This window comes from Mauremys mutica, chromosome 3 (assembly GCF_020497125.1).
Source record: "Mauremys mutica isolate MM-2020 ecotype Southern chromosome 3, ASM2049712v1, whole genome shotgun sequence".
Taxonomy (NCBI): Eukaryota; Metazoa; Chordata; order Testudines; family Geoemydidae; genus Mauremys; species Mauremys mutica.
The window spans coordinates 108481726-108502723 of NC_059074.1; the positions used below are offsets into that span (position 1 = coordinate 108481726).

The 20998-nt window shown below is 43.9% G+C and overlaps 2 protein-coding genes across 5 annotated transcripts in view; one reads left to right on the forward strand and one right to left on the reverse strand.

Moving 5' to 3' along the window:
- Positions 1–16270, reverse strand: ADAT2 (adenosine deaminase tRNA specific 2). 2 transcript variants are annotated; one of them, XM_045010636.1, is made up of 7 exons: positions 15908–16270; positions 14019–14160; positions 13629–13733; positions 3475–3625; positions 2757–2863; positions 1740–1812; positions 1–1623 (listed from the first exon to the last, which is right to left on the reverse strand). In XM_045010636.1, the coding sequence occupies exons 2-7, from the start codon at positions 14043–14045 to the stop codon at positions 1583–1585; spliced, it is 504 nt and encodes a 167-aa protein (XP_044866571.1). In that variant the 5' UTR covers positions 14046–14160; positions 15908–16270; the 3' UTR covers positions 1–1582. The 2 variants fall into 2 exon arrangements, with proteins under 2 accessions (XP_044866571.1, XP_044866570.1); XM_045010635.1 differs by lacking the exon at positions 14019–14160 and having other exon boundaries at positions 2–1623; positions 15908–16110.
- PEX3 (peroxisomal biogenesis factor 3) overlaps positions 16114–20998 on the forward strand; it is a 25278-nt gene continuing 20393 nt past the window's right edge. Inside the window, exons 1-2 of one of the 3 annotated variants that reach the window (XM_045010632.1) lie at positions 16114–16244; positions 20511–20642. In XM_045010632.1, the coding sequence (XP_044866567.1) occupies positions 16172–16244; positions 20511–20642 (205 nt within the window). In that variant the 5' untranslated portion in view covers positions 16114–16171. Of the gene's footprint in view, positions 16245–16470; positions 16647–20510; positions 20643–20998 lie in introns of those variants that run through there. The other 2 variants (XM_045010633.1, XM_045010634.1) reach the window with 2 other exon arrangements.

The window sequence follows — 20998 nt, forward strand, 5'->3', positions numbered from 1 at the left end:
TATTTGGTTATAGGAAAGAAAAGACTCAGACCAGCAGCAACTGAGGTCCAATGGGTCAGGAAATATAATAGACTGAAAATGTAAACAAAAGGAATAATTTTAAAATCTTGTAAATAACAGTAATATTAAAAATAGCATATAGGAGCCCAGCACAATCTTTTTTTTTTTAAGTTCCTTTTTCCTCCATTCAGTAAAATATAAGCACTGAGAAAATTATATAAAGAAAATAAATTCCAAGGTGTTGGGGGAACTGGTGGCAAATGAGTTTCTTTATTTTACCATCAAAAACAAAAAATTCTGCTTTTTCAACGTTACTCTAATTGTGGAAAATATTTAATTGTACCGTGATTTTGACTTTTGTATCCATAGAATTCTAATCTCTCTTCTATAATAAAAAATAAGACATTTCTCAAAATTTCTGCCTATCAACCGACTAAATCACAAGATGTTTTTCCTCAAGATAAATATCCACCAAAAGCAATATAATCAAGGTTTCAACTTAGACCTATACTTTTTATTCATTAGTGGAACAGTAAGGCCCTCTTCTGGATTATGAATTACAGCATGGCCAAGCAAAAGCATATGTAAGTGACATTTAAATAACAAATGCTCCAAAAGATAGACTGTCGTGCATCTTGTTCTCTTTTTCTTACTGCCATTTTACTTTCCTAGCTTTCACATTTGTGATTACACATTTCAAATGCCATGATTTAGTAGTTTAGAATGAGTCCAACTGACTGGTGGATTTAATTCTTAACTGTAATCTTTTTCTATATGCTAACATTCAAGAGAGGGGTACGAGGGACAAACTTTCATGGCAACCTCCAAAACTTCATGTACAAATACTATGCAGCAAAACTGGAATTTGCTTATGCAAATCATTTGTTTATGCAAATCAAGTAGTCACACATGTAGTTTTGTATAAATATCTGCCTTTGCATATGTGACTTTTCAGAAACTCTTTGAAAGTTTGGCCTACAGTAGATATACAGTGGAAAACAATGAACTGCTACATTGGTCTGATCTCAATTTTCAAGATCAGCATAGTTGCTTAACTGTCCTTTTGTTACCCTCTTGTAACTCTTAATTGTATTCTAATTCAATATGCAGTACGGTATGTATATGAATGTAACTTTCTAAGTGGCTTGTTTATCCACTTTTGGTATTGATCTAGTCTCTACAAGTACCTGCTGTTTAACAGCAAGAGGCTGCTCCATAGACAAAAGGACACAGATATTCATCCATGTGCTGTACAGAATGGCAGTTACTCCAATGGAGTGCTGAATCCAGATGGCTGAAAAGAAGTTCAGTCTGAACTATAATTCAAAATATTCCCCACCAAACAGAAGCCATATATTCTTCATAAAGGCTATGTTTGGTGATTAGAAATCAGTCAACCTACTAGCCATAGAAAATGACAGAAACCGATAATGTTCAACTAGTGAAACCATACAGAGCAACATTTGAAATTCATGAACGTTTCCATTCCATACCCAAATGCTGTATCAAAGGGAACACTGAAGAGATCTTTTCCACAGATCATTATTTTGTTATCTTTCAGTTTTCCATCAGTAGAGGACTATCACTTATTGCATTCCTTTTTCCGTACTTTTGATTTCGGTGCTGCCAGAAAGGATGGAGGAAAAAAGACATTGAAAGTGAGAGATGACAATGCCTGTGCCAGAATTCTTTTAATTTATGATTAGGGTTAAAGTAGTTGCAAAAAAAAGGAAACTTACCATTTGGATTTTCTTGTCTATAGAAGGTTTTTAACATGTCCACTGCTTCTTCAGCTCGATAACCAGCAATGCACTATTGAAATTAGAACTCTATGTTCATTAAAGCATTCAAAACCAAGATGCCACACAATAACACCTGAGGTGTAGGATAATTGCACAGAATTTGTACTGCCTTTTCTGTTTACTGAGAGTACACCTCTAATTATCTGTGATCAGAAACCCTCATTTTCAGAATGAAGACCTTGTCTATTTTTAAAATTAGGCTGAGGCTTAGTATAGTAGTTGGCAGACCTGCTCATTCTCCATAGGAGTTTTTCTTATAACTCTTCTGCAACCACCCTTCCCTCCTCCACATACTAGCAATGTACTTTCCGTTTACTTCTGTAAATCACACTAACCCTTGGGAATATAAGAAACATGCATGTGGGTATTTGTAAACTAGTTTCCTATCAAGTAGCTCATCTATTATCTTATTCCTAGAAATCAATTCTGAGGTCTCCTTGGCCCTTCAAAAGTAACACTCCCACCCACAAAATGTACTGTAACTGGCCCAAATATGTGAATGGGAATGATAGGAAAAATAATGAGCTAGGATGTTTTCAATAACACCACTAATTGCAGAGAGTACACCCACATAGGAAGGTGCTAACTTGTACACATTCATCCCACTGCAATTCCTTGAAAAAAACATTTACGATAGAAATAGCCTTTTCCTTTATACAGTTGGGTATATCTGAGAGCCATTTTCAGCTTGAATATCTGAATAATCTTTCAGGAGAAGACTGTACAAAGCTCTCAAACTGTACTCACACAAGCAAGCTTCCTCTCTCTCCCACCACTGATCAGCAGGTGGTCAATCTAAAAAGCAGGTGCTTATGTTGTGATGCCATCAGTATGTTCTTGCTGATGTCAGAAACCCTTTTACAGCCTCACTATCTCAGTTTCTCATCGCCAACTGTAACTGTATTCATTGTTTTAAACATTAAATACAAGAAGGAACACATCTTGATGTTTTACCTGAAATGGTTCACCAGTATCTGTTAAGTTAGCAGAGGAGATGTTCAAAACTGAGCCACAACCTCCAAATCGCTCATTCTGACAGCCATAGACAACCAGTGGGATTTATATGAAAGAGTTAAGGAACTAAGTTAATAAGAAAAGAGTGGTATGAAGCAGAGTATCCTGATTTTACTGGCCATCTGAGTTCAATAAATTGTGCCTGTACTTTTTTTATAAAATTAGTCTGCACTCAACCTTCACTCCTGTGCACTACTTTTGGGTAACGCACAGAGCATGCCTTCTGCAGCTGGAAGGATGGGTCATCCTCCTCTGGCCTTTGAAGATGGGAGAGAAGAGATCCCAAAAGGGACACATTGGAAACCACATATTACTAGTTTGTTACATTTTCTAAAACTGGACACTTGCGTGGGATTAACTAATTGTATACGGTAACAAGCTCTTTCTGAGATTTACTTTCACACCCCTAAGAGAAAACAATGTACATGCCAAGTTTGCAAATTGCTTTCTCTTATCCTTAAATCTCTCATCCTTGGTCATATGGCCTTCAATATAGGAACAGTAGCATGGGCACATTCTCTGAGCAGATAAGCTGGTACCCTATAAACCTTTGTTTGACAACATCAAGCTCTTCTCCACTGGTTCATTACCAAATGATTTACTTGAAAGTAACATACTGACATATGGTTTCCCAGCATGAATCAGAACCAAAGGATACTCATCAAGCGCAGGGCAGCTGCACACATAATACAAGGCTCTACAGTTACATACAACACTGTGTGTGCAAACACTTCTGCAGGATCCTTGTCGTGTTGATGACACCAGTCTAGGACCTGATCGATTGCTACCATTTCTGCATGTCGAGTAGCCTGGAAATTTATAGGGAGACAAAAAAGGCTTGCATTGATCTGCAACTTTAAACATATTACCCTTATTAACCTTATCCACTCAAGTGAAATGAGAACACACCACCATAAAATTATCTCTTTTTAATAAAAACACGGTGGGCTATGCCTTGTCTATTAAAAATCAGGTATTTTCATTTCTATCACAGTGGCAATGTAATGCTCCTTTGAAAGGGCTCTTTTTTGGCTGGTCCCAGCTGAAGAATTGAGTACACGCAGAGTGCAATTTTGCACAGATTGATTTGAAGTAATGATACTCAGCCTCAAATTTTAGTCATGTACAACTCTCAAGAAATCCACAAGCTTGATCAGATCAAATATTCTGCCTACTCCTCGGCAGAACAAGCAGAGGGCTCAACTCAGAAGCACACCTCTCACCCTATCCTGCTTCATATGTACGGAAAATGCTGAGTAAACAGACCAGAGTGACCTCTTTGCAACCAGGAAAGATGGGAAAGTGGGATGGGAATGAGGAGGAGACACATGTATCACAGTGAAGGGCGTGACATAATGAACACAAACAGAATACAGAAACTATCTAATGGAGTTGCAGAGACCCACAAAACAATCCCAGAAAACCATCCTGATATTGCACTGTAATGTCTGTATTATTATATAGCAGTCACCAAGAGTTTTGTTGACCTAATGTCACAACAAAAACATCACAAGATAATGTAACATCATTGTTCTGATTATTTTGTGGCTCTCTGTGACTCCATTAGATTTCAAAGTAGCTCTTCAAGTTTGAGAATCATTTATTTGAATGAATATTACCAAGATAATTTTCTTTTTTTAAATCCTTATTTAGGAAAAGAAGGATTTTGTGTGTCCCAGGCACTGAACTGAAATGTGGGAGATCTGAGTTCAACTCCCAGCTCTGCCACTCACTTCCTGTGAGCGTTGGCTAAGTCATTTAATCTTTGTGACTTTCTATTTTACAGATTGAAAATAGAGAATACCTTATATTGATGCCATGAAGCTAAATTCACTGTTGATTGTGATGTGCTTGGATATTAAGGTGATGGGGCCCATGTATACAGATAAATAGGTTACTAATAAAATCTTACGTTGCTAAAACTAATAATTGTACATTCATATTTAGATTCACATTTAGAATCTACATGTGGATCTAAATCAATATTTAGATGTAATTCCCATAATCTTAGTGATGAAATGTGACCTTAACATTGCCTTAATATGGTAGCTGAGGATTGCTCGGTGAACGTTGACACTAAAAATGATTTGGGGATTCTGGTGGGTAACCTGCTGAACATAAGATCCCAGTGCAACACGGGGGCCAAAAAGGCTAATGCAATCCATGGATGCATAGAAAGGGGAATCTTCAGTAGGAGTAAAGAGGTTATTTTCCCCCTGTATTTGGCACTGGTACGACTGCTCCTGGAATACTGGGTCCAGTTCTGGTATCCAGAAGGATCCAATTCAAGAAGTATGTTGAAAAATCAGAGAGGGTTCAGATAAAACCCATAAGAATGATTAAAAGGATTAGAAAACATAGTGACAGACTCAAGGAGCTCAATTTATTTAGCTTAACAAAGAGAAGGTTTGTTAAGGTTTGTCAAGTGACATGATTACAATCTATAAATACTTACATAGGGAACAAATATTTGATAATGGGTTCTTCAGTCTAGCTGAAAAAAAAAGTATATCACAATCCAATGGCTGGAGATTGAAGCTAGACAAATTCAGAGTGGAAATAAGGTGTAAATTTTTAATAGTGAGGGTAATTAACCATTGGAACAATTGACCATGGGTCATGGTGGATTCTCCATCACTGGCAATTTTTTACATTGAGATTAGATGTTTTCCTAAAATTTATGCTCTGGAAATATTTTGGGGAAAGTTCATGCTCTATGATCATCTAGTCTGACACAACAATCCCTTCTGGCCTTGGACTCTAAGAATCTATGAAGGCTGTGTGCATTGAGAGTGCCTGGGAGTGAGCTCCATTAATCCCTGGCCAGCAGACTGATTCCCAGGAAACCATTATAATCAATGTAATTTAGAGCAGCCCTGTTTGACTGCTCTAAATTATGCCCTGAAGATCTCAGGAGGCATGAAGATAGAGCCACTTCTGCTCGCCCCCAAACCAACTCAACAGCACCCACCATGAGCTGGATGTAGATGAGGATTGAGTCCACTTTAGTGGAACAATACATGGCCTTAAAATATGATTTTGTAAACAGGTATATTGAAACAAACCTATGTGTCATTTTTATCTGAGTTGTGCATGTAGTCACTTTCATATTACATCATATGAGTCCATTTATAATCTCCTATAAGCCCAATATATAAAAATTACTATTTGCATAGCATTTGTGTGCTACATATTAATTATTATATAAAGGAAAAAAACAGATAAACAGTAACAATGGAACAAGAAAATAATTATTGTTATAGAAGGGTGATAAAAGGTGTTGGAAGAATAGACATTACCTGAAGGTGAAGTCATTAGGCAAGAAACTTAGGGTGCTATTAATACAGTGCCCAAAAGTATCCTGCCCTGAAGAACGAACAATCTAAGGCCTTGTCTACACTACAAGACTATTTCGAATCAACTTAGTTCGAATTTGTGGATTCGACCTTATGAAGTCGAATTTGTGTATCCATACTAAATACACTAATTCGAATTTCTGAGTCCACATTCACGGGGCCAGCGTCGACTTTGGAAGCGGTGCACTGTGGGAAGCTATCCCACAGTTCCCGCAGTCCCCGCTGCCCATTGGAATGCTGGGTAGAGCTCGCAATGCCTGCTGGGGGAAAAATGTGTCGAGGGTGGTTTTGGGTAACTGTCATCATTCAACCGTCACTCACAAACGCCCTCCCTCCCTGAAAGCGCCGGCGGGAAATCTGTTTGCGCACTTTTCTGGTCAGTGACAGCGCGGACGCCACAGCACTGCGAGCATGGAGCCCGCTGCGATCATCGCTGCACTTATGGCCGTTGTCAACTCCTCGCACCTTATCGTCCACCTCTGCAACAGTCAGCTGCTGAGAAATCGGGCGAGGAGGCTCCGGCAGCGCGGTGAGGAGAGTGGCGCAGACCTCTCAGAAAGCAGGGTACGCCGGGCAGTGGAGATCATGGTGGCAATGGGTCAAGTTCATGCTGTGGAACGGAGATTCTGGGCCCGGGAAACAAGCACGGACTGGTGGGACCGCATAGTGCTGCAGGTCTGGGATGACACAGAGTGGCTGCGAAACTTCAGGATGCGTAAGGGCACTTTCCTTGAACTGTGTGACTTGCTGTCCCCTGCCCTGAAGCGCCAGGACACCCGGATGCGAGCAGCCCTGAGTGTGCAGAAGCGAGTGGCCATAGCCCTCTGGAAACTTGCCACGCCAGACAGCTACCGGTCAGTAGCGAACCACTTTGGCGTGGGCAAATCTACCGTGGGGGTTGCTGTGATGCAAGTAGCCCACGCAATCGTTGAGCAACTGCTCTCAAAGGTGGTGACCCTGGGAAACATCCAGGACATCATAGATGGCTTCGCCGCGATGGGATTCCCAAACTGCGGTGGGGCTATAGATGGGACTCACATCCCTATCCTGGCACCGGCCCACCAGGCCAGCGATTACATTAACCGAAAGGGCTACTTTTCAATGGTGCTGCAAGGACTGGTGGACCATAGGGGACGTTTTACCAACATCAACGTCGGGTGGGCGGGCAAGGTTCATGACGCGCGTGTGTTCAGGAGCTCTGGTCTCTTTAGACTCCTCCAGGCAGGTACTTTCTTCCCGGACCACAAAATAACGGTTGGGGATGTGCAGATGCCTACAGTGATCCTCGGGGACCCAGCCTACCCGCTAATGCCCTGGCTCATGAAGCCCTATACAGGCGCCCTGGACAGAGAGAAGGAACTCTTCAACTACCGGCTGAGCAAGTGCAGAATGGTGGTGGAGTGTGCTTTCGGACGTCTCAAGGGGAGATGGCGGAGCTTACTCACTCGCTCGGACATCAGCGAAAAGAATATCCCCGTAGTTATTGCTGCATGCTGTGTGCTGCACAATCTGTGTGAGAGCAAGGGCGAGGTCTTTTTGTCCGGATGGGAGGTTGAGGCAAATCGCCTGGCTGCAGTTTACGCTCAGCCAGACACCCGTGCCGAGAGAATATCCCAGCGGGAAGCGCTCTGTATCCGGGAGGCTTTGAAAGCAAGTTTCCTCGGAGAGCAGGGTAACCTATGACTCTCCACTTGCTTTCAAGAGAAACTGACCCTGGGCCTGTGTCAGTTTGTGTCGATTTGGATCTGCGGCTACATGCCGCGTTCTCCAAGTTTCCCCCACTTCCAAAGCACGTTTTTAAGCAAATTAATTGTTACACTCATTATTAATAAATCTTTCTTTTACTTTGCATTTCTGTTCTGGTGTTGAGACATGGACGCATACTGTGCTGGGCACGGTGTGCACTGACGTACAGACCGCTTCCTCCATAGAGGACTGACATCCTCCTGCTCCTACATAGGTCTCTGGGGTGGGGGACGGATGACAGTGGTTCTGCATGAAGGGGAGGGTTTGCAGGAAGGGGCGAGTGGTGCCTTCTTTGCATAGGGGTTTGGATGACGGCAGTGGGCTGCGGGTTTCTGCGTGGGAAGGGGTGATGGGTGTGGGAGAAGGGTGACTATCTGTCCGTGGATGAGGGCTCTTGTTGGGGCTCAGGGCAGCGGATAGGCTCGTGGATCCGTTGCAAGTGCATCGTAAGGGCAGCCTGCCTTCACAGTAATGGCGTGGCAGGCGCTAGGACCCTGGACAAGCATACACATTACGAAATGATCAGGGGCAGCATACACAACACAGAATGACCCTGGTGCCTACTGACTGCAGTGTGTGTGTGCCCCGCAGTTGATCCTTTCCCCAAGTCTGTACCCTGGTACTGTAGGCTATACCGTGCAAGTATGAAACCCCTGTCCACCCCATACACCGAAAAATCCTCTGACAGGAAAGACATGACGGAAACAGTGATTAACAGCAAACATCTTTTATTAATCTAATAAACAGTGGGGGGATGAACCTTGGATTTGGGACTGGCTGAGCCTATAAGGGAAGCACTTCTACAAATTTCTAACGTGAGAAGTGCGGGGTACACGGCCGCTCTGCTCTGGTTCAGTGACAGTTCTCACGGCCTCTACCACCCCTCCGTCTTGTACTTTTGGGTGAGGGGGGGCCAGGACTTCTTGGCTGGGAGGGCGATTGCAGAGACACTGCAGGGGGGCCCTGTCCTCCAGCCTGCGGTCCTGCAGGACATCAACAAGGCGACGAAGCGTGTCCGTTTGTTCCTTCATGAGACCAAGCAGCGTTTGGGTGGTCTGCTGGTCTTCCTGCCGCCACCTATCCTCACGTTCCATGAGTGTGCGATGCTGCTCACATAGGGTCTCCCTCCAGTGTTTCTGCTCTGCAGCCTCTGCTCGGGAGCAGGCCATCAGTTCAGCGAACATGTCGTCCCTAGTCTTCTTCTTTCGCCGTCTAATCATTGCCAGTCTCTGCGAGGGGGATGCCGGGGCAGTCCGGGAAGGAGCCGAAGCTGTGTGATGGGGAAAGTTAGTGATTTCCTTGTACAGATACATTTTGGCGAACAGTGAACACCGTCTAGTCAATTTCTATGAAGAAGATCGTACCGGACAACAAGTGTCACGTGGTCTCCAGAGAAGCACAACATTTTGGCCTACGCTCTGATTGGCTGCGCCATTGCACAGGAGAGCGGAGAAGTCGGGAGAGATAGCAGAATCCCTCTAGCAGAGAGTCCTGGTAAGCCTTACAGTACATTATGCTTATCAGTTAACGGATAGCTGTGCCGTCGTGCTAAAGGCAATCTGGAAATCAGATACTATGACCCTTTTGCAGCCACTCCCGACACTGCAGGGGAAAGATCAATGTATGCTTTTCCTGTGTGGCCTACAGCACGTGGCTGCTAAGCGCGGGGCTTTGTTATGCAAAGTATAAGTAAACCATTAAGAACAGTAACTATTCGCTAATTGCCCTAATTAGATGCAGCACTTCAGTAACGAGATTACCCTGAGGCGTGTCTCTCGAGTGCAGAAAGAAAGGATGTTAAGGGAAGCACTTCACCGACCGGGACCCTACGCGGCCATGCTGGTAGAGGCGATGGTTCCCCTGTATCTGAGGATGTCGTGGCGTGGAAGAGTGAGCTTCACCGGAGGACCAAATAAGGCACCTCTTCCTCGAAACCTCCTGCGGAGGGTATTTGAGGAACTGTTTGAAGCATTTGTGGAATTGTCCATGGAGGACTATTGTTCCATCCCAATCTGTGTAGACCTACTGTTCGTTTAGTTTCCCTTTAAAAACTTTTAGATATAGTATTTATAGATAGAATTTATATTTTTGGTATACATGTTTTCGAGCAAATAAATATTTTCTTGTTTATACGACTTACCGCCTGATCCTTCCCCTGACTCTGAGTCCGGGTTCACGGCCGGTGAGGGTTGGTAGGGGATCTCTGTGAGGGTGATGAAGAGATCCTGGCTGTCAGGGAAAGGGGCATTGTGTTCGCTGTCGCCTGCGCCTTCCTCCACGGACCCTTCGTCGTCTTGCCCATCGGCGAACATCGAGTAGGAACTGTCCTGGCTCACTATGCCATCCACTGAGTCCACGGTCACTGGTGGGACAGTGGTGGCAGACCCACCGAGAATGGCATGCAGTGCCTCGTAGAAGCGGCATGTCTGGGGCTCTGACTTTTTGATAGCCTTGCCTCGGGTCCTTGACTTTCACGCGGCACTGCATCGCATCCCGGCTGTATCCTTTCTGTGTCATGGCTTGGGAGACCTTCTCGAAGGTCTTTGCATTACGCTTGTTGGAGCGCAGCTCCGACAGCACAGACTCCTCGCCCCACACAGCGATCAGATCCTGGACTTCCCGGTCTGTCCATGCTGGGGATCTCTTTCTATTCTTGCATTGGGCTGACTCCTCTGCTGGAGAGCTCTGCATCGTTGCAGGTGCCGCGGAGCTCGCCCCGATGTCAAAGCAAGAAATGAGATTCTAACTGTCCAGACAGGAAAAGGATTTCAAATTTTCCCGGGTCATTTCCTGTGTGGCTGCTCAGAACATCCAAGCTCGGACTGCTGTCCAGAGCGTCAACAGAGTGGTGCACTGTGGGATAGCTCCTGGAGCTACTAAGTTCGATTTGCATCCACACCTAGCCTAATTCGAGCTAGCAAGTGCGAATTTAGCGTTACTCCACCTGTCGGGGTGGAGTACCAAATTCGAACTAAGGAGCCCCCTAGTTCGAATTAAATGGCTTCCTGGTGTGGACGGTTGAGCGATTAGTTCTAATTAACGCTGCTAAATTCGATTTAAGATCCTAGTGTAGACCAGGCCTAAATCTTACACAAGAATCAACAAGTGAGAGTGACAGGGCTAAAGCTGGTAGTTCTATTTTATCTCAGGGCATCATTAGTAATTTATGAGTGGAAACAATATTTCCCTTTTCAGTGATTACATACTGTACTTGCAAGATGCTCTGGGCAAAGACACATGCTGGCATGACTAAACAGGAGATAAATAGAGAGGAGAAGCCTACATGTGGTAACAAAGAATCTTAAAGGGAGAACAGTTTAGTGGGAGGGGTATGTTTGCACATAAACAAATTTCAAAAAATGTTCTTGCTGGGAAGGGCCACATGTATTATTACAGAGGAAATAGTAGGGTTGTCCAAGGAAAGACTGAGAACAATCAGGCAAGCATGGGAGCTCCCAGAGGGAAAACAATGCTGGCTAGGTCTTGTGTACCTATTGCTAGGTTGTTTAAAAAGAATGACTTACAAAGATATTTGTTGCACTGTTGCCTAACGAATTCAAGTAATGACAAGCCTAACATCTTGAAGGGCTGAATCTAGATACATGCTCCTACTAAGCAACATGAAAGATTCTGTAATGTATACAGCCCTTCCTCCCATCCCCAACCTTAGCAAGGAGGAGGAACCTGATGATAAAAAAATTTAAGATAAGGCTGGTAGAAGAGGTTCCCTCACTGGTTTTACATATATTGCTATTGGCGCATGGAACAGAAAGAGAGCATATGTGACAATATGCAGAATAACTAGAGATTTCAGTTGCTGGCAAAATTTGGAGAGATTTCAGAAAATAAATTTTTAGTCAAAAATGACCAGTTTTGGAATAGGGAGAAGGGGTGTTGAGTGCCTGTAGCAGTTCACTTTGCGCCTAGTCAACTAATATCAGAAAATTGTGTGAGAAAATACGAAGAGAAATATTGAAGACATTTTGGTCTTTTCCTGCTTACATATTTTCTAGTAAGTAATCACTGTCACTGTAACACCATCGTTCATCCAAGACCTAGACCGCCTGTAGTCATTGAAGAACAAGGCCAGATATTCAGAAGTGCTGAGCCCCTCAGTTTCCAATTACTTCAATGTGAGTGGTGTGTGCTCAGCACTTCTGAAAATCAAGCCACAAAAATGTGAAACCTGGGTGCCTAAAGTTCCCTTTACACTTTTTTTCCTGTCAGAGTAGAGGTGCTACTGCTGATTTTTTGTGATCGGTTTCTACTGTTACATTCTGCCTTATAACAGTAAATTCTCCCAATTTGGATTTAGTATTCTTCACTTTATTTTCTAAATAATGGTGTAGTATCAATTAGGTCATCCAAAAGGTGCTTGTATTTCAGTGGTGGGAGAAGTATTCATACTGATTTTAAACTGAACTCCCTAACATGTACTACACTTCTAATTTTCATGAACTAGAGATGAGAAGTAAAGCTGCTACAAAAAGGGTGTGCATTATCATCCGACACAAATAGAAGTGGGTCATTAGACTTACTACCATCTCTTTGAAACTGAATTTATAAGCCTCCTTTTTTTATTTTGTTTTTGGACTGGATGAGACATAATACAAATTGAGGACCTGAATCTGCAATCAGATCCATTTGGGGCAAACCTTTCTACCTGCACAGAGCCCCATTGACTTCTATAGTGCTCTGTGGGGCTTAGGATCCACCCACACAGATCTGATTGCAAGAATTGGGTCTAAATGTTGAAAGCAGAAATTCAGTATAGCAAAAGTCTTTGTTATTGACATATTTTGTGTAAACAATACAGTTGAACTTTGCTAAAATGCCTATTCTAAAACTTCCATACTAAAACTAGCAGTCCGGTATTGTCTTTCTTCCCAGGGAAGTTTTCATAGAAGAATACTAGAGTTAGGTCTCATATTACTAAAACTAACTTTTGAGACAATACACTAACATCAATCCTATGAAGTATTATTGTAAGTAAACAAAACCCAACTGCACTTGTCAAAGTACATTTTGCAAAGTGATATCCTTGTTTTGTTCACTTAAATGCTAAATTAAAAAAATCAATTATTTGTCATCTGTCTGCCAGTCATTAGTGTGAATTAGCAAGGCTCTCCTGCATAATTCATTATGTCCACAAATATAAAGAAAAAAAGAAAAATTACCAGTAGTCTACATTATAATGCATTACTTTCAGAGTCCTGTAGTCACAGAAAATTTGGGTGCTGCTTTAACTGTAAATATGAATTCAGTACAATATATAAGGGACAATATATATATTTGTATAGTTATATTATATCTGTGTATATCAACTTTCTTTTCTGATTTTTGTTTATTTCTTGTCATAAATAGCTCTAACTAGAGGAATTACTAATAAGTAGATAAGTGGAAACTTCTGAAATCCATCACTCACATAAATTACAGTCAGTAAGTACACAAATGTCCCAGGTGATAGCAAAAGCATATTGAAATAACTAGACCATGCTCTGAAAAATAAACATGCAAAAAGTGATAGCAAAAAAAAATGGCTAATGTACTGAAAAGGGGGTTAGGTGTGCAGAGATAGAAATGTGAAATATATATGAAAAGAAAACAAAATATGCACATATGAGGGGAAATCCAGGCCCCACTGAGGTGAATGATGAAATTCCCATTGCACATAGCGTGTACTTTTTGATAGGGCTTTTTTGTGACTTACATTCTTAGTTTCATTCACCTCATTCCTCCCCTTTCCTAGGATCTCATTGTTGTAGACCATAAGGCAGCCAACAGGAACTTCCCCATTTTCCAATGCTTCTTTAGCCTGCAAGACACACAAGAAAATTAGGGGTGGAGGGAGAAATGTTAACGATAAAGTGCAGACAAAATAAAATGTAATTGCTGTTTGCATTTGTATATACTGTACACTTGATGGCAAAGTTACACTCTGTCACAGAAGCTCTTTCTGTATTTCCAGTATAGGTTTACCATATTGCAGGTTCCCTAAAAGAGGCCACTGCCAGAGGGGAAGGGAGCGGGGGGGGGGGAGGGGGAGCAGGGGGGTACAGTTGGGGCTGCTGGAGGGGGTACCTACAGCAGAAGTACTCACTCGAGGTGGGGGGCAGTTCCCTGTCATGGTGGCTGTCGCAAGCCCAGGACACAGCAACAACCATCAGTCATTGCCTCCCCGCAGGGCCCCCTCCCCAGGGATGGGAGCTGGGGGTCTAGGTAGGTGGGATCCAGCAACTGTGCTGCAGGGGAACGAACCAATCAGCTGCGGATGCAAGGGAGGGACCAACCAGAGCTCTTTCTGAGCTGCAGCTTGTCTGCTCTGCAAAAACCCTGGACATTTTCTGTTATTAGAAAAATCCACACAGACAGACAAAGGAAGCTCAAAAAAGCGACTATGTCCAGGAAAACCAGGACGTATGGTAACCTTATTCCAGTAGGAAGACAGACCTGAGATATTTTATGTCTTTTCTAAATAAAGGGCCTGACTCAGCCCAGGAAACCTTGTGGCAAAAATCTTGTACAAACAGCAACACATACACCTTCCGTGAACCCAGTGTAACCACAAATGTGGGAGTGCTGATCGGTTTGGGAGTGTGATGAGAAGCTCATTGAATGCATTCAAACATCCTCTGGTGTGGCTACTATGGCTCTCACCCAATGTACAATCCATGAAGGCAGGCAGATAGTTATACTCCTGCCTGCCCTCCTTTGGGTGAATCTCCCTCAGGCACAGAAGGCCAGCCTATTGCAGAAAGGTGTAACTGACACCTCCCTAGTCCAGGAGACACTAACCCAGACACTTTGCTTGCAGTTTATGTCCACATCCTGATTTGTAAGCTCAATAAGGGTCATTTTAGATATCGGTGACCTTGACTGTACCCATGCAGCTGGGCCATGCTGAACTCTCTAGTGTAGCTGTGCCCTTAGATGAGGGGTAAACTTGAGGTGCTGACTTTTGGTCACTCGTGAGTAAACATACTAAATACAGTGCCCGGACTCAGACCTCTGCCAGCCTACATTCCCCCTTCAGCTTCAGCTACATGGGGTACCTGCTGCCCTGATACAAACAGCTGAGTGATGCTGGGCCATCCAGCTCTCTGTCTTCACTAGCTATTTTGCCTCAAGTGAACAGATTGGCCAATTAACTCAAGTTAGCCAACTCTAGGGAAGACAAGCCCTGGGTGCTGGAGCCCACCACCCTGGTGCCCCAGCTCCAGTCTAGGCACAAAGCTGCACCACTTTAACCCCAGCTGTGTCTTTTAACCCAGACCTGAAGAAGAGCTCAGCGTTTTTCCAAAGCTTGTCTCTCCCACCAACAGAAGCTGGTCCAATGAAAGATATTACCTGACCTCACGCGCACACACCCCTTGCCTCTCTATTTTAACTCAGTTATAAGGGGGTGCAGCTCTCCCTGCAGAGATTCCTAGCTCAGCGCAACCCCCGCTGGGCTTCTCAAGAAATTAACAGGTACCGACTAGAGCAGGGGTCGGCAACCTTTCAGCAGTGCTGTGCCGAGTCTTCATTTAGTCACTCTAATTTAAGGTTTTGTGTGCCAGTAATACATTTTAACAGTTTTAGATGGTCTCTTTCTATAAATCTAGAATATATAACTAAACTATTGCTGTTTGTAAAGTAAATAAGGTTTATAAAATGTTTAAGAAGCTTCATTTAAAATTAAATTAAATGGCAGAGCCTCCCAGACCAGTGGTAAGGACCCAGGCAGTGTGAGTGCCACTGAAAATCAGCTCGTGTGCTGCCTTCGGCACCTGTGCCATAGGCTGCCTACCCCTGGACTAGACTGTAAGCTCCACGGGACAGGGACCCCCCGGGGGCTATCCTGGCTCCGGCCAGCGCCTAGCACGGTGGGGACCAGGCGGGAGGATCCTCGTGCCCGGGGGCTACAAATAACAACAAATGCCGCTCTCCAGCCTTTGCGCCCTGGGGGCTTTATCCCCATGTCCTGCGCCCTGGGGGCCCCGCACTCACCATGCGCAGGGCTCGGTCCATCCAGCGCTCCACCGCCGCCTCCTCCTCCTCCTCCATCCCCCGCCGGCCGGGCCCGGAACGCGGCGCGCGGCGCGGCTGTTTCCGGGGGAGCCGGGCGGCGGCGGCACCGCGGGGAGGCGGCCTGGGCGCGTCGGTGTCTGCGCGCCCGCCCCTCCCGGCGGCACCCGCGGGGCTGAGGCGGCCTCTCTCGGCTGGTCCGGGCGCGGGGCCGGCTGGGGGCGGCCGGGCTGGGCCGGGGGCAGGATGCTGGGAGCCCTGTGGGGCTTCCTCAAGCGCCACAAGAAGAAATGTCTCTTCCTGGGCACCTTCCTGGGCGGTGAGTGACCCGCCCGGCCCCGCGCACCCCCCTTCCCCTTGTAGGAGGCAGGTGCGGGGACCCCTCCCCCCTCCCCATAGAGCCGTGCCCCGTGTGTGTGTCTGGGCCCTGCCCTGGGGGCGGGGGCGCTTTCCGATCAGGGCGCCCAGGGGCAGTGCAGAGGCTCCTGCCCAGCTCGGGAAACATTAGTCCCACCCCCGCGGGGCCCCCTGCGAGGGATCTGCCACCTCCCTGGCCAGCCTGCAGCCCCTGCGTGCCCGCTTCAGGACTATCGCAGAGAAATCATCGTTGCGTACGTAGGGTGGAAATGCTTCCTCTCCGCTCCTTGTCCGAGGCTTTCTTGAGAAGCTTACACCTTGTAATTGGTGCGGCCCAAAACCTTTTGTAAGATTAACTTGAAAGGTAGTTTTAAAAATATAATCTTGTGACTGGGTTGAGTAAGAGAATTACATGTTCCTATATAACTTTTTTGGGGGAAAATAACTTAAATTGATTAATTATGAATAATTTTGGGATGCAAAATCTATGGTTTTAAAAAGCTCAGTAGACAGATCTGGCTTTTACATGGTAATTATTATTTGCGGTTATATGGAGAGGATGATGGCACAGTAGCAGTGAGGCAACTCATATTTTAAAATATTTCCCTCCTGTTCCATGTTTATTTTCACAGTGATTGAGTTTTACTAAAATGTTACCAAGGACCATGATCCCCTTATTGCTGGTGGGGAAACTAAGAGGATCAGCTGAAGCAAACAATATAACCAAATTTTTAGGCTGTGCAACACATACCTTGAATTATTTAAGTTTTTAATGACAGCTTAACAAAATTCATACTGCAACATTGGAAAGCCATTACATGGTTTGTATCATCCTTACAGGTACTAACTGTTGCAATAATTCAGTAAGCTAGCTATGTATTTAGCTGAAATGCATGTTTGCCATCACTGATAAAAACACCGCATGCGCTCATTTTAGCTCCAGTCATGAAAAATGCATTGTCCCAAAACTTACTTAACCCAGTTGACAGACAGTGTCATTTATGCCACCAGGATGTTGAATGCACCTATACTTAAATGTTTGAAAACCACGAAATACAGAGTTTAGTTACACACAATAATCTGTTCCTGCTGTGGGGATTTGTGCTTGTCTGGTAGTGTACCTAACAGTACAGTACAGGGCAGAGGTAAATGTGGATGATATTCCAGATGGAGTCCTTAAAACAAGGGTTAAGGGCTGATAATACCTGGCAGCAAGTGGTCAAATATAAGAACACTAACAGTTTCTTCTACTGTACCCGTGTGTTGTGTCCCCACAGTGCTTTATATTTATCTGGAAGGATAGACATCATCTGTCAAGACAGATTGGGACACAAAGAGCATGTCTACACTGCTCTTGGGAGGTGTTATTGCAGCAAGCGTAGCTGTACCTGAGCCAGCTTTGACACAGCTGGATCTAGCAGGCCCTGCTCCCAGAGGGCATCTCAGAGCTATCGCTGCCTGTACCTGGGCCTCATCCCAAGAGGGCATCTCAGAGCCACTTGACTAACAGCTCTGCCTTCCTCCTGGCTCCTCTATTCCCCCCATAATAGAGCCCTGTCACCCAACAAACCTGACTACAAGTGTTGGGGCTGGGTCAGTTGGGAAAAAAACTGGACCCTCTAGGGGTGTGGTGGGGTTGGCACAGTGGTGACTGCCTGCCCCGCTCCTGCCAGCTGCCTGCAGTGCAGAGTGAGAGACTGTGAAGGAGTCAGTTCAGCAAGCGGTGGCAGACAGCAGGAGCCAGTCACACAGCCACTCATGCAAGCATCCATTGCGGCACTGACCCTATGGACAGGAGGTGGCTGACTCAGTTTTGGGGGAATGGGTCAGGGTCAGATCAGCAAATGACTCAGCCCTCTCAGGGTTGGGCCAGGTAGGCTCGGGTCTGAGTCAGATCTAGAGATTAGGGCCGAACAGACCTGTACCTGTAGGAATGTAAGGGCCATGGGAAGGAAATAAAATGATAACCTGTGGGCTATGAGGAGCATATCTGCCTGCTGGTGAGAGCAAGGGGGAGTGGATGGGAGCCCCATACTTCATATTCCACACTTCAGGAATAGGGTAGAGATAGGGGAATTTGCAATATAGGAGGATTACTGAGGTGTGAAGTGTTTCATCTCAATAGGATGTGCTTAGGGGTGGGCGCGGATCAGACCATCCCATGGAGATGAATACAGCATGACATAATAGCTCTGAGACATGTGAACTGACCCACTTATCTCAGTGGGTGTTTTCCCTTTCCTAAAACCTATCCTAGCCCCTTTTGTGAAACACCAGTTTTAAGGACAGACAACCACTATGCGCAGGTCAGTTTTAGAGCAGTTTTAATATTAAAATCAGCTTCTTATTGGTGGGTCAGGGGGAGGGAGGAGCCTGTGTCCGAGGAACCCCTTGACAAAATGACTCCAACTTACACCCTAACTCTATCTCTGTCCCTGACATGGCACAGAAATATTATGGTGGGGTACACTGGGGCTGGCTCATATCTTTACTGTAAAGATAGCTAGATTGACTAAAGATTTTCAGCGTTGAGCAACATTTATATACTGTTTGGGTTTATAGTAGTAACCTGCTTACTCTTTCAAATATTTACTTTGTAGTCTGTGAATCTTGATTCAGTTGGAAAAAAAGTGTAGATTTGTATTTACAGCTTTGTAAGTGCACTGTAGCATCAAGAGGAATTTTGAGTCAATATCTAAACTTGTTCTGGGTACTGTTATGTGATTCTCTCTTCAATGAGAAGAGCTGTATAAAGAGAATTAGTGTAGAAAAACACAGTATGTGGTCAAATAGCAGTGATGCTTATGGTAGTAGTGGTGATAATACAAAAAAAATTGTACTCTGGTAGGACTTGCATACCTCCAAAACAGTGTATTAAAGACCTGAATGCTTTAGATACATATATGTCCTCCAAAACATCAATTTGGCTGGTAGTCTAGGAAATCTCAACATTCTAAGGTTAAGGTGATGGTCATGTCCAAGCTCAAGTACAATGAATATAAAAATAACATTAACCATTGATCAGTTGGGGAAAAGTTATTTAAATCTGTCAATGTCATGACATGAAACAAGTGCTCAGAGACTTTTTAAAAAAAACATAGCAGGAACAGTCCAGGAGTACCCCTGAAGTCTGGAATCTTGTCTTTGCCATTAGTCAGTGTTAGATGTTTCAGTGGACAGTGAACCCCTGTATAATGTCCTCTGCCAGTTGTACCATACTACAATATTATAAGGTAAGGGGAGATTTCTTCTTGATCCCAGCTGCTGGGTGTCTTAGGCTCTGATCCTTCAATGTGTTGTATATAGCAGACCCCTGAAGCCAATAAGAGCTTGTCTACACTTGAAATGCTACAGTGGTACCACTGTAGCTCTTCAATGTATGCACTCCATATAATGATGGGAGGGGTTTTCCCATAAGTGTAAGTAATCCACTTCCCCAAAAAGCAGTAGCGTGGCTGATGGAAGAATTTTTCCTTTGACTAGCACTGTTTACACCCAGGATTATGTCAATTTAACTGTGTCGCTCTGCAGCATGGATTTTTCACACCCTGAATAACATAGCCAGGTCTACCTAACTGTTTAGTGTTGACCAGGCCCAGAAGTGGTTGATAGCCCTTGTGATTTTCATCCCAGTTAGAGAGTTAATATCACTGCTGTATATTAGGACTCGTCTATACTTTCAGATGCTGAGGAATTTATTTCTGACTTTTTTTGCTACCAGGCCCATACAAATATCTAAACAAAATATTTTTGTCTAAAATTGAGCTATCCATTTTCTTTTTTCTTTTTTTTCTTTTTTTGTGTCTCTTTCCCCTTTCTTTGGGTTTTATGCATTTAACTTTTCTCACTCACCCTTTATTTCTACCGCACTCTTGCATTTGTGTGCTTTTCATTCTCCAGTCTTTTTAAATATTTGTTGTTGGTATTGCAGTAGCACCAAAAGCCCCATTGTCAAATTGTTAGGAATCTCTGCTTGGAAGATTTCTTCCATAAATTCAAAGCATTATGTCTGGCATTTTATTTTCAACTTCAAGTTCCAGCTTTTAGTAGTACTATGGAAAAATTCCACCCAAAATAGTTGAGACCCAGATTCTTGAAGAAGCGTATGATGTGGTTTTGTTAAATAGAGAGAGGTCGGTAGTAAAACAGAACAAAGGGGCAGAAGTAGGAGGAGCTTAATGACATTTTGTAAAGCTGCTTGTTATTTAAAAAAAATATATCTTTATAGGAGTCTACCTACTGGGAAAATACGGGCAGAGGAAAATTAAAGAAATCCAAGAAAGAGAAGCAGCTGAATATATTGCCCAAGCACGAAGGCAGTATCATTTTGAAAGTAATCAGAGGACCTGCAATATGACAGGTAAGGCAAGCAAATACATTTTTCTGATGAGAAGAATCCTTTGGGGATTCATACAATATATTTAAACCCACAATACGGAAGGAGAAAATTAACACAGCAGCTAGTTAGAACTCAGAAGCATCAGTATTGAATAATTGTCTTATAAAGGCATAGTTCAAATAGTAGTATTGGGATCTAAAATAATATAGATAGATTACAGTTTTTGTAGGATCAAGATTCTCTAAAGTCCCTAAGCAGTATCTTATTCAAGAATAAAGTGGTCGCCAAACTAAAGGGGTGGATAGATTTACAGCAAGCCACCAAGAGTAATAATATAAACAAACTCTCATTGTTACATAGAATTAACTTGGCAGATA

Excerpts from the sequence above, each read along its gene's own strand:
- ADAT2 (XM_045010635.1), bottom strand. The coding sequence starts at position 15,964 with ATGGAGGAGGAGGAGGAGGCGGCGGTGGAGCGCTGGATGGACCGAGCC. Across the intron at positions 13,734-15,907 it reads TGGACCGAGCCCTGCGCATG|GCTAAAGAAGCATTGGAAAA; the intron begins GTGAGTGCGGGG and ends TGTGTCTTGCAG. Across the intron at positions 3,626-13,628 it reads AGGTGAATGAAACTAAGAAT|GCTACTCGACATGCAGAAAT; the intron begins GTAAGTCACAAA and ends ATAAATTTCCAG.